The 19897-nt window shown below is 50.8% G+C and overlaps 1 protein-coding gene across 1 annotated transcript in view; it reads right to left on the reverse strand.

The window, feature by feature from the left end:
- PXDN (peroxidasin) overlaps positions 1 to 19897 on the reverse strand; it is a 95374-nt gene that overhangs the window by 45980 nt on the left and 29497 nt on the right. Inside the window, exons 2-8 of the mRNA XM_023518427.1 lie at positions 12646 to 12717; positions 11684 to 11755; positions 7769 to 7840; positions 4692 to 4763; positions 4256 to 4327; positions 1459 to 1628; positions 1184 to 1301 (exon numbers count right to left, since the gene is read on the reverse strand). Coding sequence (XP_023374195.1) covers positions 1184 to 1301; positions 1459 to 1628; positions 4256 to 4327; positions 4692 to 4763; positions 7769 to 7840; positions 11684 to 11755; positions 12646 to 12717 — 648 coding nt within the window. The remainder of the gene's footprint in view (positions 1 to 1183; positions 1302 to 1458; positions 1629 to 4255; positions 4328 to 4691; positions 4764 to 7768; positions 7841 to 11683; positions 11756 to 12645; positions 12718 to 19897) is intronic.

A 19897-nucleotide genomic window follows, 5' to 3' on the forward strand; every position in this document is an offset into this window, starting at 1 on the left:
TGCTCCCACTGTGCCACCCAGCATGTCTTCTGCCCGGCACCAATCCATGCACAGAGCCAGCACATGAAAACGATGGTCGGCTGGGCCTCCAGAACGTGCCTGCCCACCTGAGGCCCAGCCCCTGCAGGTGCCATACCGGCCCAGACCCAAGGGGTATAAGAGCACCGATTCTCAGATTTGGCAGTGAGATTTTAACTTTTCACAAATTTTTATTTATACAATGTAGTGTGACAGATTAGAGCCAAACCCATACTTCCCTTTTAAACCCGCACTTCACGATGTTCCAGAATCCTTCTGATGTTCTAGTCTGGATTTTAAATCAGGACCTCCAGACCTCTCAACTCGAGACCTCTGAGGCCAGGGACCTTCTGGAAAGGAAAGCGTCCTCCATTTCCCCAGGGCACTGGGCCCACGCTGACGGTGACCTTACGGCTCTGACTTATGCCTCCCTCCGTTTTACCTAAGTGAACGTGTGATTCTGTAGCTGACACCGCATCCTGAGGCCGCTCCACCCAAGGAGACAGCCACACCTGCTGCCCAGCCGGCCCTCATCAACAGCCAGACCTGTGGGATCTTAAAGGCCACAACTGGACAGAACACAATGCGGAAGAGCCAGGGCACTGACCCACAGTGCTGTCTCCACCCTCTGCATGCACAACGGAACCCCGCGCAGAAACACTGGCGCAGCCACCAGGATGTGGTTTCACCTCAAGGGTCCCTTCAAAGGATAAGCTCAAAAAAGATGACCCTCAGCCCTAACCCCGGGAGCCCTCCTGAGACCTCCCTCTGGCCTCCCTGAGGACACTGTCCCCAGTAGAGGGGCAGGGCCCCTCTATAAACCTGGTCACAACAAAGACCAGAAGCTGGATAGACATTTCAGGCAAGAGCCAGTCATCTTCAGCCACACAGAAGTGGGCAGGTGGAGAGGCAGCCAAACCCAGCAGGGCAAGGTCACCAACTCCCAGATCTACACACACCATAGTCATAGCCCAGAGGACAGCTTCACCATCAAGGGAAACAGCCAGGGGGAGCCAGGAGTCCCCTTGTTCCAGATGCCTTGTGAGTGCAGAAGAGGCGGTCTCACCCACTTCCCACATGTCCCCACGTGGGGGTGTCAGGGCACAGCCCAGCACATGGCGTCCCAACCCAGCTCCCGCAGACGTCTCCACTCAGTGCAACCTACTTGTTTCGCAGCCAGATGATCTCGGGTTTGGGGTTGCCTTCGGCTCTGCAGGTGAAGTACACCGTGTTCCCTGAGGTGACGTCTGCATCCTGGGGCTCAGATGTAATCCGGGGCCTTTCTGTGCCCAGTAAGGAAACAGAACCTCAGTCTAGAGGCACCAAGGAAGTTAAGTGGGGACCCACACAAGTCCCACGCATTCAGGGCAAACCACATGTATCTAAACCCACGCCTGGGCTGGAGCATCCCCCACCCCTGTTAGGACCGGGCTCGCGCACCACAGTCCAGCTCTTCTGGAGTAACAGTTGCCACAGAGCGGCCCTGGATGCGCCTGGGGTACTCGCAGGTGGCAGCGGCCTGTGCATTCCCTGACTGCGCGTAGGTCTTCAGCAAGTCCGCCAACCACAGGATTTCACAGTCGCAGTGAAGCGCGTTTGAATCCAGCCGCCTGCGGGGAAGAACAGGCGACTGGTAAGAAATGAGAGCCAAGGGATGAGGGCTGGCCATCCGTCTATCCGTCCATCCAGACAGGGCCTCTAGGGCCTGGTCAATGCATTGCATAGGGCCTGCCAGTACGTGGCATCAGGCTGGAACAGGCTGAATCTCGGGTGCAATGCTGGGCTGCAGGAGGAGAGGTGGAGAAGCCAGCACCACTGGAAAGGGCCAGTAGTGCCACTGGCTGAGGACTGGACTGGAACTGACCTGAGAATAGCTGAGGGGCCCTAGGAAGTCCCTGCAGGTGGACTGAGCTTATATAGTGGCCAGACTAACAGTGGCTCCAAGTCAAACCCTAATGACCCTTACTCAGTTGACAGGTACCTGCCACTTAATTGTGGTTACTCAGAACAGCCTCCCTGTGGCCTTCAGGCGAGAGGGGCTGACTGACTCATCTCCCCATGGAGAGGACGCACGCCCCACACTCACAGCAGGGTCCATGAGGGGGCAGACCCTGTTACACATGTTGTGTTCCAACCCACTGAATAAGTTGGGAACATTCCAGAAAGAGACAGGTGGGAGCTATTTGTAGAGAGCAATGGCTCAGGAATGACCACAGCTGGGACTCTGCCGCTGCTGCTCTGGACAAATCTGGGCATTTTAGCACCCTGTTACCTCGCCCAGCCTGGAACTTCCCAGGGAAGGTGGCTGGGAGCCGGGCCTCAGGCTGGGTGACGTCTGAGCCCAGTAAGGTCCCAAGGGACAGTGTTCTGGGCCTGACACCAGGGGCACAGGCTGGACCAGGAAGACATTGAGATGTGCTCGCACAGGGAAAGAGGGCTCAAGCAGGGCAGGTGTTCCCTGCAGACTCATGCCCATGCCCCGGAGTGACCACACTGGATCTGCACTTTCTTGGGGCCTGAAGACCACAGGGCTTTGGGGCAGTGGGGAGACTCTGGCTAAGTTTATACCAGATAGGCCCGGGAACGGCCTCAGGTGGGGGATGAAGAACCTCCCAGCATGTCAGCCTGGAGAGGAAAGGGCAGGAAACTGGCCCCATGATGGACTGACCCTCTCCCTGGAGTGCACAGGCAGCATCTGGGTGCAAACAGGACCCCTCTGCTGCATCCAGTTCTTAGATAAGGTGCGTGCAAAGTGGGTGGGGTCTGTGACTTGACCAAGGTACCCAGCACCTCTCGGGCACCACACCCCACAGTCCCCTGCAGAAGGCCACATAAGACCATGGGATAATACAAGGGAGTTGGGATGGGCATGGTGAGGCCTGGGACGTCTGGTCAGCCCATCTAGGCAAGGTGGGAAACTGAGGGACAAGTAGGAGCCCCTATCCTGCCTGGCTCTGACACAGGAAAAGGGTGGCCAGGCAGTCTGGGGTGGGTGCTGGCAGCAATAAGGTCAGAGATAGCTCTAGACAAGCGTTGCAGCTGGGATGCTAGCAGACCCTGCACCAGGTCCAGGGACCTACTATTTGAGCTACTGCCATCACATGCAAAGTGGAGAGTTTGCCAGATGTGGGGGGCAGGAACAGACCTTGTCGCCCCTCCTCCTGCTCCGAACACACAGTGACTTTCTGGACCAGGGGTCCTCAAACTTTTTAAACTGGGGGCCAGTTCACTGTCTGTCCCTCAGACCGTTGGAGGGCCAGACTGCAGGCCCCGGGACGAGTCGGCTGCTAAGCAGGACAGGCAGTGGCGGCAAAAACACCCAGCAGGCAGCATGAGGGCCATACTTTGAGGACGCCTGCTCTGGACCATCTGTGTGGCAACTTCTCTCTGCTGTCTCTCATCTGCCCAGGTGGTCTGTCCCACCCCACCTTGCACAGGTCTTCAGTCAGGCTGAGGACATAAGCATCCTGATGGCAGAAACCCCATGTAGCTGTGAGGCCCATGTCCACCCCACTGGACCAGAGACCCAAAGGCCCCTCTGCCAGGCCTGATTCTGGACGTTTCTGTCTCTTCCTCAGGTCTTAGTTCAGCCAACCACGGGCAACAGCTAAGTGACAATAACGGCCTTCATGTCCAGATGGAAGCACAGAACACCATATGCTGTCCACCAGCACTGACACCTCTGCTCCCTTGGGGGGACTCAGAAAACACTGGTCTTTGGGGCCTTAGAAAGGGTGGACATCACGACGTGAGGTGCTGCAATTGGGGCACCAGAGGGCGTAAGGCGGAAGGGGCCCTCTCTAGGTTGATGTCACCTTCAACAGCAAAACACACCCTGTAACCAGCATTGGTATGAAGGGTTTAAAGATGAGTTTTGAGAACATCAGACATACTGTCCTCTCAGAGGCTTAGCTCCACCCTGCCTGAGCTTCCACTCCCTGGCCGGCCATCCAGCTCCTGGCCGTCCAGCTCCTGGCCATCCAGCTCCTGGCCTTCCAGCTCCTGGCCTTCCAGCTCCTGGCCATCCAGCTCCTGGCCTTCCAGCTCCTGGCCATCCAGCTCCTGGCCTTCCAGCTCCTGGCCATCCAGCTCCTGCCCACGTTCTTCACGTTATCAACCTTCACAACACCCCGTAATAGGACCAGGGAGCAGAACCCACAGAAGTAAACAAGGCCTTGTAAAAGGGTAACAGCTGGGGACCTGCTGGACGTCTACACAACAAAGGTTTTATACTCACAGCCTTTTCATAGATTCCAAGTGATTAAATGTCCCTGGAACTAAATGTGTAATCCGGTTGTTGTGCAAAAACCTATAAAAGAGACATTAATATAAGTTTTTTAAATACTTCTTAAACATGTAGCAAAGAATATAACCAGTCAAATGCATCACCCTCTTAAAAAAAAAAAAGCTCTGAGATTACATTAATACAAGTGAATTTGAGAAAAGTGTTTATAGTCTAGCAAAAAACTTGATTTCCCTCTATTTTATCACCATTCCCAAATAAAGAGAGAATCATTAAGCCCTGCTCATGAGCTATCTAAGAATGCAGATTCTGGACCAATTTCCAGGCATTTAGCAGACATTGACCTTAACTCTGCCAAAGCCAGTGGGGGTGGGCGGGGGGGGAGCTCCATGGGCCTGAAATGGAAAATAAGGAAGCAAATGCAACTTACAGCCTTTCAAGCTTTGGTAAATGCTGAAATGATTCTGGGTCCAGAGTTTCTATCTGATTAAAGTGCAGGTATCTATAGGAGTTTAAAAAAGAAAAAACATATATAAACAATTTATTTCTCTTCACAGATCCAGATCTTCTACTCAAAAATTTTTTTTCAAGTCACTTCAATTTATATGTCAACAGATAAATCTAGATTTCCTACATCATGTGGAAAACAAATGATATAGTCAAAAAAATTAAGTACATCTGAAAACTGGGCACACACATGTCTACGACTGCCTGGACCAGGGTGAGGCTGGTCTGGACATGGGACAGAGTTCGCTTCAGACCCACAGGGCAGAGGGACCTGCCCAGCCCTGCTGCCTCCACTCTCAAATACAGGGATCTTGAAACAAAACAGAACAAAAACATCGTCTTGCTGGCAGCACACACACAAGTAGTGAATGCCCTCCCTCGAGTCTTCCGACGTGTCCCTGTGGACCTGGGCGGGGGTCCCCCTGACAGTGAGCATGCTGCAGCCAGACACACAACTACAGAGCAGCTTCAGAGAAGCACCGAGTGAAGCACCTGCTTCCTCCAGGCCCAGTGTACACAGAACACCCAGCGTCTACACTGCTTTCCATCCACACTTCCTTACTGCCCTGACTTACTACGCACGTTTGGTGAAACTAACCTTTCTGACTTTTCGGAGTACTAATCTTCTCACTTTCTAAGTGGCATTTTTCTTCTCTCAAGTAAGACACTCATCACTCTTCCAGGCAGGTGTTTCTGCAGGGAGGCCCTCCCACCCCGGTGAGGAGGGGTGGCCAGGATGGCCCCACAGGGATAAGCACACATCTACACTGACCACTGCTAGAGGTGCCAGAGGTCAGCTCTGAGGACAGAACTGATATCGCCGCTGCAGTCTCTACCGTGAACCCAACAAGGAGGTGCTTCCTAATCTTGTCACTTTCATAACTTCTTGAGATTGTTGTCACTTCAAAGGCACAGAGGATCGACTGAGTACTGAGTGGCTGGTCCTGCCAGGCCAGCTCCTGGGACAAAATCCACCTGCATCCCTGAGTCTGAGCACTGGGGCCCCTCCTGGGGCAGGACTGTGCCCAGTGCCCTCTGCAGGGAATGGGGGGCGCAAGAGGGGAAGGAAGACAGGCTCCAGGGTAGGTCCCGACAGGCAGCACCAGATGGGTGCTCAGGACCCGCTTGGCACCTGGTCTAGGCATGTGACCTACAGGCAGCAGGAGGGGGGCAGAGGCTGCCAAGTTATGAAAAGGGGTACACAGGTCCCAGCTCCTCCTGAAAGCCCTTCTCCTAATGCAGTGCAGTTGCTAAGAGGCCAAGCATGGACTCGAATCCGCCTGGAAAGGTGCTAGGAAGGTACCGCCAGGGCTCTGCTGAGCCCCGGACGGTGTCACCCGCCCTCCGCGAGTGGCTGAGGAAGCTGAAGACCTACAACAGGCAGTGACTCCCTAGCACACTGAGAGCACAGAGGGACTTGAGCCCATGGTCTGGCCACGGGTGTTTCTAACAGGAGCCCACAGCTCCCAGGGCCCATGTGAACCAGAGGAGATGGAGGTCAGCTGATAGGAGGCAGGTCCTCCCCGGTCACTCTGGAGGGGAGCCCCTAGGATGGGGATGCAGACAGCAGAGACCCGGCAAGAACCCCCTCCCACGACACCTGCACTTCAGCAGGCACTGGGGGGCACATGCAACCTGCTCTTGGAGGACACGCACATCTCCCTCCTGAGCACCTGGGTCTCCTTGGTGCACCAGAGATTCACTGAATGGAACCAAAGCTGCCAACAGACACTCCGCAACTGTCAGAACATTCCAGAAAAAAAACCCACTGGGAAATTAATGCACAGATGCCAGTCCTCTTTCTGCTCCTCTCTTCCTTAAAGATGACACTCGACTCTCTGCCTCTGAGGCCAGGAGGTGGGGGGGTCCCAGTGAGGATTCCAGGGCTGTCTGTTGTGACGAAGGTGCTGTCCCCACCACACAGAACACGCCATGTGAGGGAACCTGCTCTCTGTCAACTCTCCCTGTATTGGGGTGTCTGTGCAAGGTCTCATGTCCTTCTGTTCAGGTCTCTCTGAAGCAGAGGTTATACAGGCCTTAACGGAACTTACTCCCAAACACATGCACCCAGCGTGGGGCAGCCACTCTCACAGGAACAAATAAATACTGAAAAACAGGAGCATCTCGTGGGCCCCCAAAACACAGGGTTCCAGGGTGGGTCGTCTCCCAGCCCTGCCTCAAATTCCCAGAAAGCAGTTCTGTGCCCAGTCAACCAAGGACACAGGAAAACACACACAGCTGCAGCAAGAATGTCCCACATGTCACAGCAGACAGCTGCTTTCCATCCATGTTCCCATAACGATAAGGCCACCCTGGACTCCTCGGGAACTGGACATCTAGAAAAACATGAGTGACCAAGCAAACACACCAGGACAAGCCTCCTTTTCCCAGGATTCCCCACCAAAGAGTTAACATCTGACTTCACAGCAAAGCACTGCTTCCCATGTGGCCAAGGAAACACCACTCACTGACCCGCTGCACACACTAACTACAGTACCGGGAACAACAGTGCTGTTTTCTCCCAAGTTAGGGCATTACGATGGAAGAGGGTGGACCGCATGTGTTTACAGTCAACAGAAAGGAACCGGTGTGCGATGCAAACAGCCCCCTCATCCCAGGGGACCCGGGACACCTCTGCCACAAAAGGCCACATGCTCTGCTCGTGTGCACATCTGCCCTGCTTCACACTGCGACGCAGAAAGTCAATCGATCCATCTCATCATTCTTGGTATGCTAAGCCCAGGACACAGGGCCTGGCACTGTTGTGGAAGAAACCCAGCAGGGGTGTACGGCCGGCGCTGGGCGGCTGGGCTGAGGGGAAGGTCAGGGACACGGGGAACCCAGCCCCTCGCTGCCGTCGGCTGTCATGCACCTGCTCCCTGCAGCCCACCAGCATGGACATGCATCATGCGGACAGCAGACTCAGTCCACTCTTCCCTGCAAGAGGCAGAAAGGCGGGTGGGATGGAGAAACGGAAGCACAGAAGAGAGGGGCACTTACAGTTGCTCTAGAGAGGCAAGTCCCTTAAATGCCTCCCTGTCAATTGACTGGATCTCATTCTTGTACAAATAGCTGAAACAAGAAACATGGGAGTGTTAGCACACAGACACGAGGGCACAACTCCAGACGGAACAGAAGAATTAAACTCACACGCAGACACGGTTTTTCACCTAATGACCATATTAGAGTGCAAACAAAACATTTACACAGGCTCGGTGCCTGTGGCTCAAGCGGCTAAGGCACCAGCCACATACACCTAAGGTGGCGGGTTCGAATCCCCAGCCCGGGCCTGCCAAACAACAATGATGGCTGCAACCAAAAAATGGCCAGGCGTTGTGGCAGGCGCCTGTAGTCCCAGCTACTTGGGAGGCTGAGGCAGGAGACTTGCTTGAGTCCAGGAGTTGGAGGTTGCTGTGAGCTGTGATGCCATGGCACTCTACCCAAGGGGACAGCTTGACTCCGTCTCAAAAAAAAAAAAACATTTACACAGCAAGTACAGTCCCCTCCTGATGAGTTCCTTTCCCTTAATCTCCGGTGAACCAAAAGCAGTAGGTCCACGCCAGAGGTGTTCAGACCGTCACTGCATGTTGTCAGATAATTCACAGGTTTGTGGACTATAGCTAAAAATATTTGACAACACGTTGCTTCAAAAGCCTGAAGAGAATAAAACCATTTTCCCCACAAACGTGGAAAATGCATTGATTATAAGACTCTATAACTGCTAAACAGTTCTGAAATATTCAGACACAACTTGGGAGCCGACAATGTGACCACCGAGCATGTCCTGAATTACCTCCCAGAGTCCTCTCCTTATAAACAGCAGTAGCACAGGATACAAGAGTCACATAATTGGCCCAACACCTGTTTTGGGGTGGTCTACAAGCTAAGAAAGGTTTTTACAGTTTAAAGTGGCTGTAACTTTCAAAAGAGGAATCCTATTTTGTGAGACATAAGTATATGGACCTGAAATTTCAGCATCCACAAATAAAGTTCTGCTGCACTGCGGCCACACTCACACATTAGGCACCGTCTGTTGCTGCGTGTCAGAACTGAGTTGTCACAACAAAGACCCCACAGCTGCAGAACTTCAGATTTGCCCTGCCTGGTACTCTACAGAAAAACTTGCAGACTTCCACACAAAAATACCACTATTCCAGAAAAAGCCACATAGTCCTGTATGTTGGGTCCGTCCAACCTGGACATGCCCTGTGTCCAGCCAAGTCTCTTCCAAACACAGGATTATGGCAGCCAATCTCTGGTGACCCCCAAGAACATGTGAATTACAAGTGGTGTCTGCACTCGGGTGCAGAGACACCTGCCATGGCTCCATCTCTGGTGTAGGTACATGGTTAAGTCCAAAGCCACACTTTCCCACATTTTGACTTCAGGCCCAAACTTCTCCTCAAACTGATTACTGGGTGGCTGGGTTTTACCTACCTATTCCACTACATAAGCACCATGTTCTGTCTTAACACCTGTAATATTCTGTAAGGGCAAAGTGTCTTACTGTATTAATGTTGGGTGCAGGGCACAGTTTAACAGCGCCTGCTCTGCTATCCTCAATTGTCAGAATCCATCTGAGTGGACCTGACCTCATCCCTCCACATGGATCTGAGGAGGGGCCCTCACGAGGGCGAAGTATGTGCCTGTAAGCCCTAACTCTGACCAGCCACGGCCCCGCAATCCACAGCCCAGTGCCCCGGGCAGAGGCCTAGCAAGGTAGTTACTCCCCCAAATGCATGGGTTTGCTTCCTGCCTATGTGACCTAGAGTACGGTATCAACCCCTCCGTGCCTCAGTTTCTTCTTTCATAAAATTGTACAAAGCTCTTAGGACACAGCCCAGTCCTTCCTAACTACTGCTCGGGTGAGAACGGTTACTGTGACCTCTGAGAAGGCAGGTTTTTGCGCTCATTTCTTACAAATAAATCAGAACCAACATATCAAAGCAAATATCACTTTGCACTCACTTAAAAAAAAAATCACGAGAAGTTAGGAATACACAAAACAACTGAATCCAATTAATATGTATACACTTACGTTTATAAAGACATTGGAACATTGTTTTTTATAAGAATAACTGGGTATTAATCGTCCTCTGGGTAGAATTGTAATTTTCTATAACATCATTGAGTTTACCCTTTGATTATCAATTCTATCTTAATAATTGATTTCATCATTAGGGAACTATGGATCAAGTAATTAGAGTTCCAGGAAATAAGTACTCAACTTTTAAAAATGAACTTTCGTACTAACTAAACATACAAGGCTGAACCAAAAAACCAGGAGAATTCCTAAGCATTTCAATTGCTTTATCACAGAGTTTCCTAAATCCGCATGTGTCCTGATGTTCTCTACCAATGACCTCTGAGGAATCTGGAGGAGGAAGCTGGGGACAGCCAACAGCTGGATTGAGGGGTCTCCCAGGCCTCTGTCTGCACAGCCCCCACTCCCAGCTTTAGCCAGACTCTGAGTCAGCACCCACCTCCCCCTGCACCACCAGGCTGCTGAGTGCCCCCCTCGGGTCCTGTGCTGTCCCCTGCTGGGGCACCACGGACATCGTGTTATGTACAATGACAGAAGTGGGGAGAAAGGTTGTGGTGAGACAGATTGGAAAGAGAAGACGTCTCAGTGAAAAACAGAGGATGCCGAACTACTGAAGGTGGACACTGCAGAGCGCACAGTGAGGCCTTCTTAAGGAATTCAAACCAGAGGAGGAGCTCAACACACACCTGTGCACACACCCCCCAAACGCCGGCCGACAGCCAACTCAGTCCACTTTCCAGGAAACAAAAAGCTTTCTTCTGGAACTTCCACTGTACTTAAAATACCAAAACAATAAATAAAGGGGTAAGGAAAACAAACAAAAACTCAAAGAATAAATAGAAGCCCTTTCTCTCATTTTTAAAATGAGAGACAGGCTTAGTAATATTCATACAGAATTTCAAATTAATATAGCATGTATGCCCAAAAAAAGGGAGGGGGGAATGCTCCTATAACACTTTCAAATAACTTCATAGAGAAAGTTCCATAATTAAGAACCAGTGCCACAGCTGAAATCAACGGATTTCAGAATATGCACCCACGCTAGCAAGAAGACTCTTTAAAAAAATTGACATACCTTAAAGCTGTTTAGGTGTTATGGCAGAAACCTTTGATAATAATGACTGATATAAGTCCTTTATTAAAAATGGCTTTCTTTGGAAAGTTATATATGTCCTAAAAGTAAGAATAATTGGCCAAAAGCACAGGACACACTCATCTAGAGAAGCAGGGACACATCCGAGCGTTCTTCTTAATCTTTTTCAATTTTATAATAAGTGCCATGAAGGATGGTAAACCAGCAAATCTCAGGGAGCTCGTTTTCTAACCCGAAAAACTGACTTCAATAAGCAAAAGTTTTAAGTGTTAATAAATGAAGGTTTGAAAATAAAATTTAACTACAAAACCCCAGTAAAATAGAGTGGAGGAAGACAAGAAAATTTACCAGAATCAGTGACATTCCAAAGGGATTAGTAATTTACATTTTACATTTCACCAGGGCTGGAAAAGAAACTTGGGACAGAGTGTTCTGCGCACATGGGTCAACTGTCCACACTGAAGTCAGACTGTGGGGCCATCCAGGCATTGCAGCACCAGTATCACTCCCAGGATCATTCTCAGAGGCCTTGCATTTTAATTTTATTCAACCTATTTTACTTAAGGCTTAGTAAAAATCATATAATGTAGCACTTTATAATGACAACCCATTTAAAGAAATTTCACCCAAACTTTTACTCACCTTCTGAACATAAACCCTCTTTAGATGGATACACTTATAATAATCGACAAAGTGGTATAGCATTTTGTTCTATATTTAAATAATCTAAATATAAGCAACATAAGCTCTTGGGTTAAAGAACTGATCGTTAACTTACAGATATTTTAAGTTCTCCAAGTCTTCGAATGCTCCACTGGGTATCCTCTTGATCTGATTATTGTTGAGAAGCCTGTACCAGGAAGAGAATCAGTAAAATTTCAAGCACACTTCAAAAGCATTACGGGAAAATGTTCCTACAGCCTTGAAAAAGGTCATAAAGTGATGAAGCTACAGAATTTACTATCAACAGTCTTTAAGTGCTAAATTCACACAATAACAATTTTAGTGTTTAACCATCATGATTGCAAGTTTGCTCAAATAAGGAGTGTCCATATCATTCCACGTGTTTTCACCTTTCTATAAAACAGAGAAAACATTCTTTCCCTCCTGTGAAAAGGAAGATCTGTGGCTTCATCCTACTGCTCTCAGCCTGTCTGCCTCAGCCAGGAACTGGGCCCATGTCGAGGCAACCTCGGGAGCAGGACAGTCCTGAGGCTACCATATCATCCTAGGCCCAGACAAAGACCTGGAGTACAAAGCAGGTGGTCACCTGCCCTCCAGGTCACATGGCTAACAGGTGGCTCATCAGCCACACATCAGGCCAAACATCCAGTCAGGCTGCAGAAGACAGCTCCCACCACAGGCACTAGGAAAACAGCCTGGGGTCTATGGCAGCGCCTGGGACTTCCATCCTACCCCCGCATGCCCACCCCTCGGGCTCTAAGCCTCCGGGCCGGCCCCCAAAGCCTGCAGCCCTGGCCGAGTCCACCCTGAGCTCGGAAGAGGCACCGTGTGCCCAGCCTCACAGTGGGAGAAGTGACAGGGCTCAGGAGCCCCTGAGTTGAGGGCAGGGTGACGCTGTGTGAGTTACCCACGAGGAGATGAGGGGCCAGCCTGGCTGGCAGAAGGGGGCACAGCCCGCAGTCCTCACACACATTCCTCCCTCACCCTCCACCTCACACCCCCTCGCACCCTCTGACTGCTCTGAGCACATCACCCACACCCCAAGAATCAACTTACAGTGTGTTCAAATTTCTCAGCCGCCTGAAGGCTCCTGGCTGGATCTCTCTAATTCTGTTAAAGCGAAGATCCCTGTGGAGAGAGGAGAAAAGCGTTAACAGGCCAAAAAGTGCCTACAAATCACCAGGCCTTTGCTGTTACTCCTCAACAGTCAGTTTCAAAATCACAATCAAGAATTTAAAAAGTCGTATCACTCAGTTCACTCCTTGGGTGAATCCTGTCTTCTGAGGCTGGTAACTATATGGCTATCGATCAGAATGACAAAACGAGGGCACCGTGTCACAGAAATGCACCTACGCAGTCGCTGTGGGGATAAACCTAGGGTTGCTCCCTGCACACCCACTTTGGCCCAAATGCACCTACACAGTCGCTGTGGGGATAACCCTAGGGTCACTCCTTGCACACCCACTTTGGCCCACGTACTGAGTCCCGTCAGTGGGCACAGCCTAAATTTGCATGTGTCCAGAGTCCCAGCACGGCGCGTCCAAGGGAGACTGAGTGTGAACTCCAATGCTTGCGGTTCATTGGTGACAACCAGACGTCACCTCAGTGACAGGCAGACAATGCCCCAAACCACACAGAGGACACCTATGCAGGTTTTAACTAAAGGGTTCCAAACAGGTTATTCCAAACAAAGTTAAACGCACCCTGCTGAAACATGTAGGTGTCCGGACAGCCCAGAAGAGATGGAGAGCGCTGGGCCTATTGGAGCCGCAGAAGGCAGCTTCAGTTTTCAGCCCCCTGGAGCTGATGCTGGGGAGTGGGGGCTGTGAAGGGGGAGGGGCAGGGGGCGGCCCTGGGGTGTAGGGAGAGGCCCTGGGGGAGGGGCCCTCTGGGGACAGGTCCTGGGGGAGGGGGAGCATATTACCCACGGCCCAAGGGGGAGGGGGAGAAGACCTGGGGGAGGCCCTGAGAGGTGAGGATGTCCCTGGGGGCACAGGTCCCAGGCAAGATGGGAAGAGAAGACTGGCAGAGGAATACCCTCCTTAGAAGACCACATCCATTCAGAATTAAAAACTAAAAATGTAATGAATGTGAAAAACTTGAAATTAAATAGAAAGCCCATTTTCTTTACCAAGTAATCTTAGAGTACAGCTTCATCACTCACAGATCCAGACCTTCGGGACTGAACTCTCTCCCCCAAATTCACAGCTACCGTCCCCACTTCAGGGCGGCAGGATGTGACCTACTTGGAGATCAGGCCTTCTTCACAGAAGACATCAAGTTAAAATAAGGTCACTGGGTGTCCTGTGACACTTACTGAACTCTGAAATCATAATCGTTTAAGGAAACTGATTATTCTGAACCAATTTACTCATTGCCTGTGATTTACAGAATTGGTTCTAGCTTGTGGTTCAGCAAGAAGCTTCTCAAAGTCTGGGAGTCACTGCTGCCGACTGTGCCCAGCCCCAGTCAGAAGTGGACACAGTCCCCTCCTTAGGCAAGTCCCCGCAGGGAAGAGGAAGGGTGGCCCCTCACCCCACAATCCCTGCTCCTGCACCAATGTGTCCGCTGTTAAGTAAAGGAGATATTAACTTACTTCCCTGAGGGAGCGGCTGACAGAAACACCCTGGTGGAGAGAGGGACACCGGAAGGAAGGTCATCTGGAGATACAGATTTTCACAGACTAATCAGTCCGCTTGTAAGATTTGGACCAATTATTTATGAGGAAAGAATCCAACTAGCTAAGACTTCAGTATGAATTACAAATGCCTGGAAAGACACCTCACTGCAGACACAGCAAACATGGGGCTGGGCTCTTGCAGCCTTTGAACAGGCAGGAAAGGGTCCCCCTGGCTCAGCAGAGGAGCCACAGCTCACAGTAGAAGCCGGAAGAAGAAGCAAGAAGCAACTTGGCCTCCATAGTGCAGGACAGTGGGGGCCCTTTGGCCCATGCACAGGCCACATAGGAGGACCATGGCAACGGCACTCTGGAAGCTAGAAACCAGACAGATGGGGACTTGGTGACAGAGAACTTAAACCCCAGTGGGCTGCACAGAACGTTCCAGAACAAATCCATTACAGACCCCTCTCGGCACAGCTGAGCACCAGACCCGCAGCCAGAAGGGAGCTGAGCACAGCGGATCTCAAAGGCTTCTTAATGAAGGAACAGAATTTAAAGATTCTATTAATGAAGGGTCACACTGATCACAAGCTGCAGAATGAATGTCTGGCACAGAGTTAAATACAGTGGTATTACAATTAATCTGTTTCTAGTTTTCTTTGTGAAACTACTGGAAAATTTTAAGCTGCATATGTGGGGCCCATCATACTTCTGTTGGCTGGTGCTGTCCTAAGCTAAAAGGTCACTTCACAGGCCGTCCACAAAGAGAACAGCCAGTCCGTGTCCTTGCCAGACAGCCTGAGAAGGACTCCTGCTAAGAAGGTCAAACAGAGTGTCCCCTCTTCAACAATGGGGGAAGTCGAGCAGAGAAAAATGACATGATTTAAAAAAAAAAACTAATCGAAATTCCAGAACTGAACAACACAATAGCTGAAATGAAAACCTCCATGCATTGACTTAACACATTGAACTACAGAGAAGGAAGTGGGCTTGGAAGCAAACACCAGACATCTAATCTGAAGCCCAGAGGACAGATGTGTACGTACTCAGTATCCGCACAGCAGACGTCTCTGTGTGTGATTCTTTAATGTTTGTCTGATACCACAGGAAAAACGTCACCAAACCAGAGTGTGTTTGAGGTCAGCTGACTTAAAATATACATCTATGTTTCTTAAAACCATAATTTGTTTTAATTAGTACAAAGACCTCTCCATTCAGCCCTTTGTAAAGACCTGAGGTGTTTTACTGACTCAGCTCATTTCACTGTGCACCTGTGACCCCAGCACAGGCCGTGTGCTGCACATCACTTCTGGGAACTCCAGAGCCGCCTCAGAGACCACCATCCTCTGAGCAAGGGAAGGAGCAGGAAGTCAAGGTCTGGGTGGCTCCAACCCAGAGACAGGGGATCAGACCCCAAAGAGAAGAGAGAAGACGCCCGTGGTCATTTCAGATGTGAGCCCCAAGTTCACGTGGCCACCTGCAGGGCTGCTGTGCTCTGATGCCTGAACACAGGAGGGCTGTGCCCCCAGGGACAGGTGGTCCTCAGCATGTCCTCACGGGTCCTGGGGCTGGGGCAGCCACAGCGGCAGCACCACCTGGGCACTTGTCAGGAAGGCAAATTCAGCCCCCCCCATCTACAGAATCAGAAACTTGGGGGTGGGCCCCAGCACTGGAGTCTCACAAGCCCTCGAGGGGGCTGAGAAGCAAACTGTCCTTCAGCAGTGCTGGCAACATGACAGACACACAGCACAGTCTGCGTGTTAGCGTGGTGTGCCCTGACACGTGCCGGATTCACAAGCACACTCGGGCACCTGCTCACCTCTTCTGCTTTCTCTCCACTTCTCAGCTGAGCCTGACATGAAGCTGAAGTTAAGTTAAGCTTATGTTCAGTTACTCTTAACTCTCCAATTAGTGCTTGAATTCAAGATACGCCGTAAACCCATCTGTAACGTATAAGTAATGTCTGTGCAGACAAAACCCCCAACCCTGGAGAGCTGCCCGTGGATGCCAGCCACGCCTGCAAAACACTCAGTTATTTGACAAGTAAAATTATCATTTTTGTAATAAATATTTCCAGAATTCTTAATTGGGAAAAAAATGAATTTGAACTTTAAAAATTAAAGAGCACTTTAAGAAATTGTCCCGGGCCCTTTCCCCGGGGTTCCCACCCGCAGGTCTCTCCTCATCAAGGCATAACACCACTGGCTGCTGATGGTAGCCTGGTCATCTGCCCTCGGCAGCCGGTAGCACAAGTTCTCCCAACAAGCACTGTGTGTGATCACTGCCAGTCAAGGACACGTGGAGAGCAGGCACCAGGCAGGCACCACGAGCCTGATGCTGGCCCCTGGCCCCCGGGCCCCGGCCCAGACACTCCTCCACGGTGCTCCCTGAAACTTAGGGCTGTAAACCAGAGATGGGTGTAAACGAGCACGCCATGAACAGGTCACAGGTGGACAGGAGCATCTGTTTGCAAAGTGCTTCGTAAGCCTCGAAACTCTCTCGATAGCCCTGGTGGACACCGCCTGTGATTCCAGCAGGCCTTGTCCATTGACTCATCCCCAGGCACCAGCCAGGTGGGGACCTCTGGACTGGCTGTGTCCATGCCCTTGGTGTGTGCAGGGCTACTGTCACCAGCCTCAGCGGGGACGGCTCCGGGGCAAGGTCGCAGCCTACTTCAGGGTCTGCCTCATCCTCAGGTGGCTGCATCACAGGACAGCCAAGGAATAAGCATGGGCACAGTGAGGTGGCCCTGAGGGAGGGGAAGGGAGTGTGTGGGAGAACCAGGCCGGAACAAGTTCCTAGACTCAAAAATAAGGATTTAGAAAGTAAGACTCGGTGATTTGTCTCAAGTCACTCTGTCAGCAGCAAGGCTGGCCGCACAGTGGGAACCACCCAGGGCCCTTCCCAGCAGGAGCTGCTCCTGCTGGCAGTGAGAGAACCTGTAGGCAGACCCTCCCGTACTCCCAGGCACCCCACCGGCAGCGGTCCGGCACCTCGCTGGGGTAGAGCCACCTGCACTGACCCATCAGGACCCCGGGTCTGAGGGATAGCCGGGAACAATCGTCACACATGAGGGAGATAGAGCGTAGGCCCATTTATATTTTATGTCTGAAAAGCTGGCGGACGCTGAGTCTCAGTGCAAGGAGTTTCAGGGTGTTTTGTTTTGCTTTGGTTTTAGTGTTTGCATTATTCCAAAATCTTACTGGAACCAAAAATCCTACCAAGAAGAAAAAAATAAATATATTGTCAAGAATTGCAGTATGGAAAGAAGCATCAGAGTATATAGGTTTATACTCAGTTATCACACAATTCCGAACCACAGTATAATTAAAAGTTAGAACAAAAAGGAAACTTGGAGATCCACGTTTTAACCTAATTCCCTCTGGGGCTTTTGTGGCTTTAGTTCCCTTGTCGCAGTAACAGAAACACACAAACCACTCAGAAATGCTTAATTTAGTCACAGAAAAAGTTACTATGAATAAAAAAGGCAGTCATCAGAAACCCTTTTAGAAAGCTCATTCTAATATACTCTTCTTCAATAATATTAATTTTTTTTTTTTTTTTGAGACAGAGTCTGACTATGTCACCCTTGGTAAAGTGCTGTAGCGTCACAGCTCACAGCAACCTCAAACTCTTGTGCTTAAGCAATTCTCTTGCCTCAGCCTCCCAAATAGGTGGACCACAGGCACCCACCACAACGCCCAGCTGTTTTTTTTTGTTGTTGTTGCAGTTGCCATTGTTGTTTTTTAGCTGGCCAGTCTGGGTTCGAACTGGCCAGCCTCGGTGTATGTGGCCGGTGCCCTACCCACTGAGTTACGGGCGCCACCCAATAATATTGATTTTTAAAACAAGATAGTCAACTTTTCCCATTTACAAAAGTGACACTTTTATTTTATCTCACTTTATCTTGAGACAAGGTCTCATTCTGTCAGCCAGGCTGACATGCAATGGTGTCATCATAGCTCACTGCAGCTTCAAACTCCTGGGCTCAAGTGATCCTCCTGGCTCAGCCTCCCTAGTAGCTGGGACTACAGGCATAAGGACTTGCTATGTTGCTCTGACCGATCTCAAAATCCCAGCCTCAAGCAATCCTCCCTCCTCAGCCTCCCAAATTGCCAGGATTTACAGGCATTGAGCCACCTTGCCTGGCCCAGTTTTATTTTTGAATAAAAAAAATTAAGAATGATTTGTCAACAAGTTCAAAATTGCATTATATACTGTTTGTTTGAGAATCAATATTATTTTGATTATGTTATTAAAATTAAATCGTACCAGACTGTCAACACCAGAGGAAAGTTACTTTTCTGATACACTGACTAGAACTGCATTTTGTTCCATTTTGGGGACTGTGTTTCCCAGGGACACAGGACGACACACAACTTGTAGACATGTCTCTGCACACAAGGCCTTCCAGGGCAAATTGCTGCATGCTCAGTTGAGTTTCTGTGGTTACTGTCTTTATCCAGCCTGGATTTTTAAAATTATTTTGGGCATCTTCACGTGTTACCTAAGTCTTTTTATCCCACTTGGATCACAGTGTTACAAACCACCTCGAGGCTGGATGCACAGTCATCATGTTTCCGCCCTCACAGAATTTCAACACGGGTGTGTTGCACATTCTCCACCAGTGCACGCCCCCAACCCAAGCCTGCTCCCCACTCTGCACAGTCCCCACCTAAGCACACAGCTGAGACCGCGAAGGGAGCCCTGGTTGGGGACACGAGCTCTCCAGCACAGGGTGTGCAGGACACAAGCCAAGGCTCCAAAAGCACTCTGCGTCCGAGGGGTGATGTGTAAAGAAGACATCACTGGTTCTGCAGGTCAGAGTGACAGAGGTCAATGCCTCCTCCAACAGCACCATCTGGGAGCACCAGCATCTGCCACCACCGGGACGCTGAGTCAGTTCAATTCTTGCTGCGACTGCAGAGCAGCTGGGATTTACATCCGTGGGAGAGTCTGACAAACTTCTAAAACCAGACCTCACGGATTTTCATCATTGTTTGCCTAAAATCACTTCAATTTTTCATATTAATGGATGCCTTTTAGAGCCAACACTGGAGACTTGTTCAGAGTCTGCAGGTCGTCCTCTCACTCCCCGAGTCCCAAGATGTCTCTGGACACACCTGTCATCAGGGCACGACAGCCCCTTCACCTGCACACCTGACACCGGCCCCTGGACAGAGGCTGCGAGTGGCTCCCCGGGGAGCAGAAGCCCTGAGGAGTTGGGGGCTGCTCTGTGGTGGCCCCAGAGGGCTCTGTTCTGGGGGAGAATCAGCAGGTAGCAGCGGAATAGGCTCCTGCTGCCACCCTCACCCCCACTGCTGGTGAATGTCAAGCCTCTTGCTGTGAACAGGGGAGTCTGAACTTTGGGAGGGAGAATGTGGAATGGGGCGAGAGGCCCTAAGTATTCCATCCAGGGACCGGAGCTTGAGATGCCAGTGAGACCACCAAGGATGTGCCAGGTGCACATGGCAGGCCTGGGGCTCAGAAACATCCCACAGGTGAGCGTGAGCCTAAAAGCTGCTTGATCTGCACTGACAAGATCCCTTAGGGAGTGTGGGCAGAGAGAGAGGCCTGGCCGGCAGAGCTGGGGGCATGCTAAAGAAATCAGCCCAGGGCAGACACCAGAGAAAGCTCAGCCGGGGAGGGCGAGCACTGCCCCTGACAGGACACCGCCAAGAAGAGCCC

Source organism: Otolemur garnettii, unplaced genomic scaffold, assembly GCF_000181295.1.
Source record: "Otolemur garnettii isolate 467f Iridium unplaced genomic scaffold, OtoGar3 scaffold00139, whole genome shotgun sequence".
NCBI classification, from domain to species: Eukaryota; Metazoa; Chordata; class Mammalia; order Primates; family Galagidae; genus Otolemur; species Otolemur garnettii.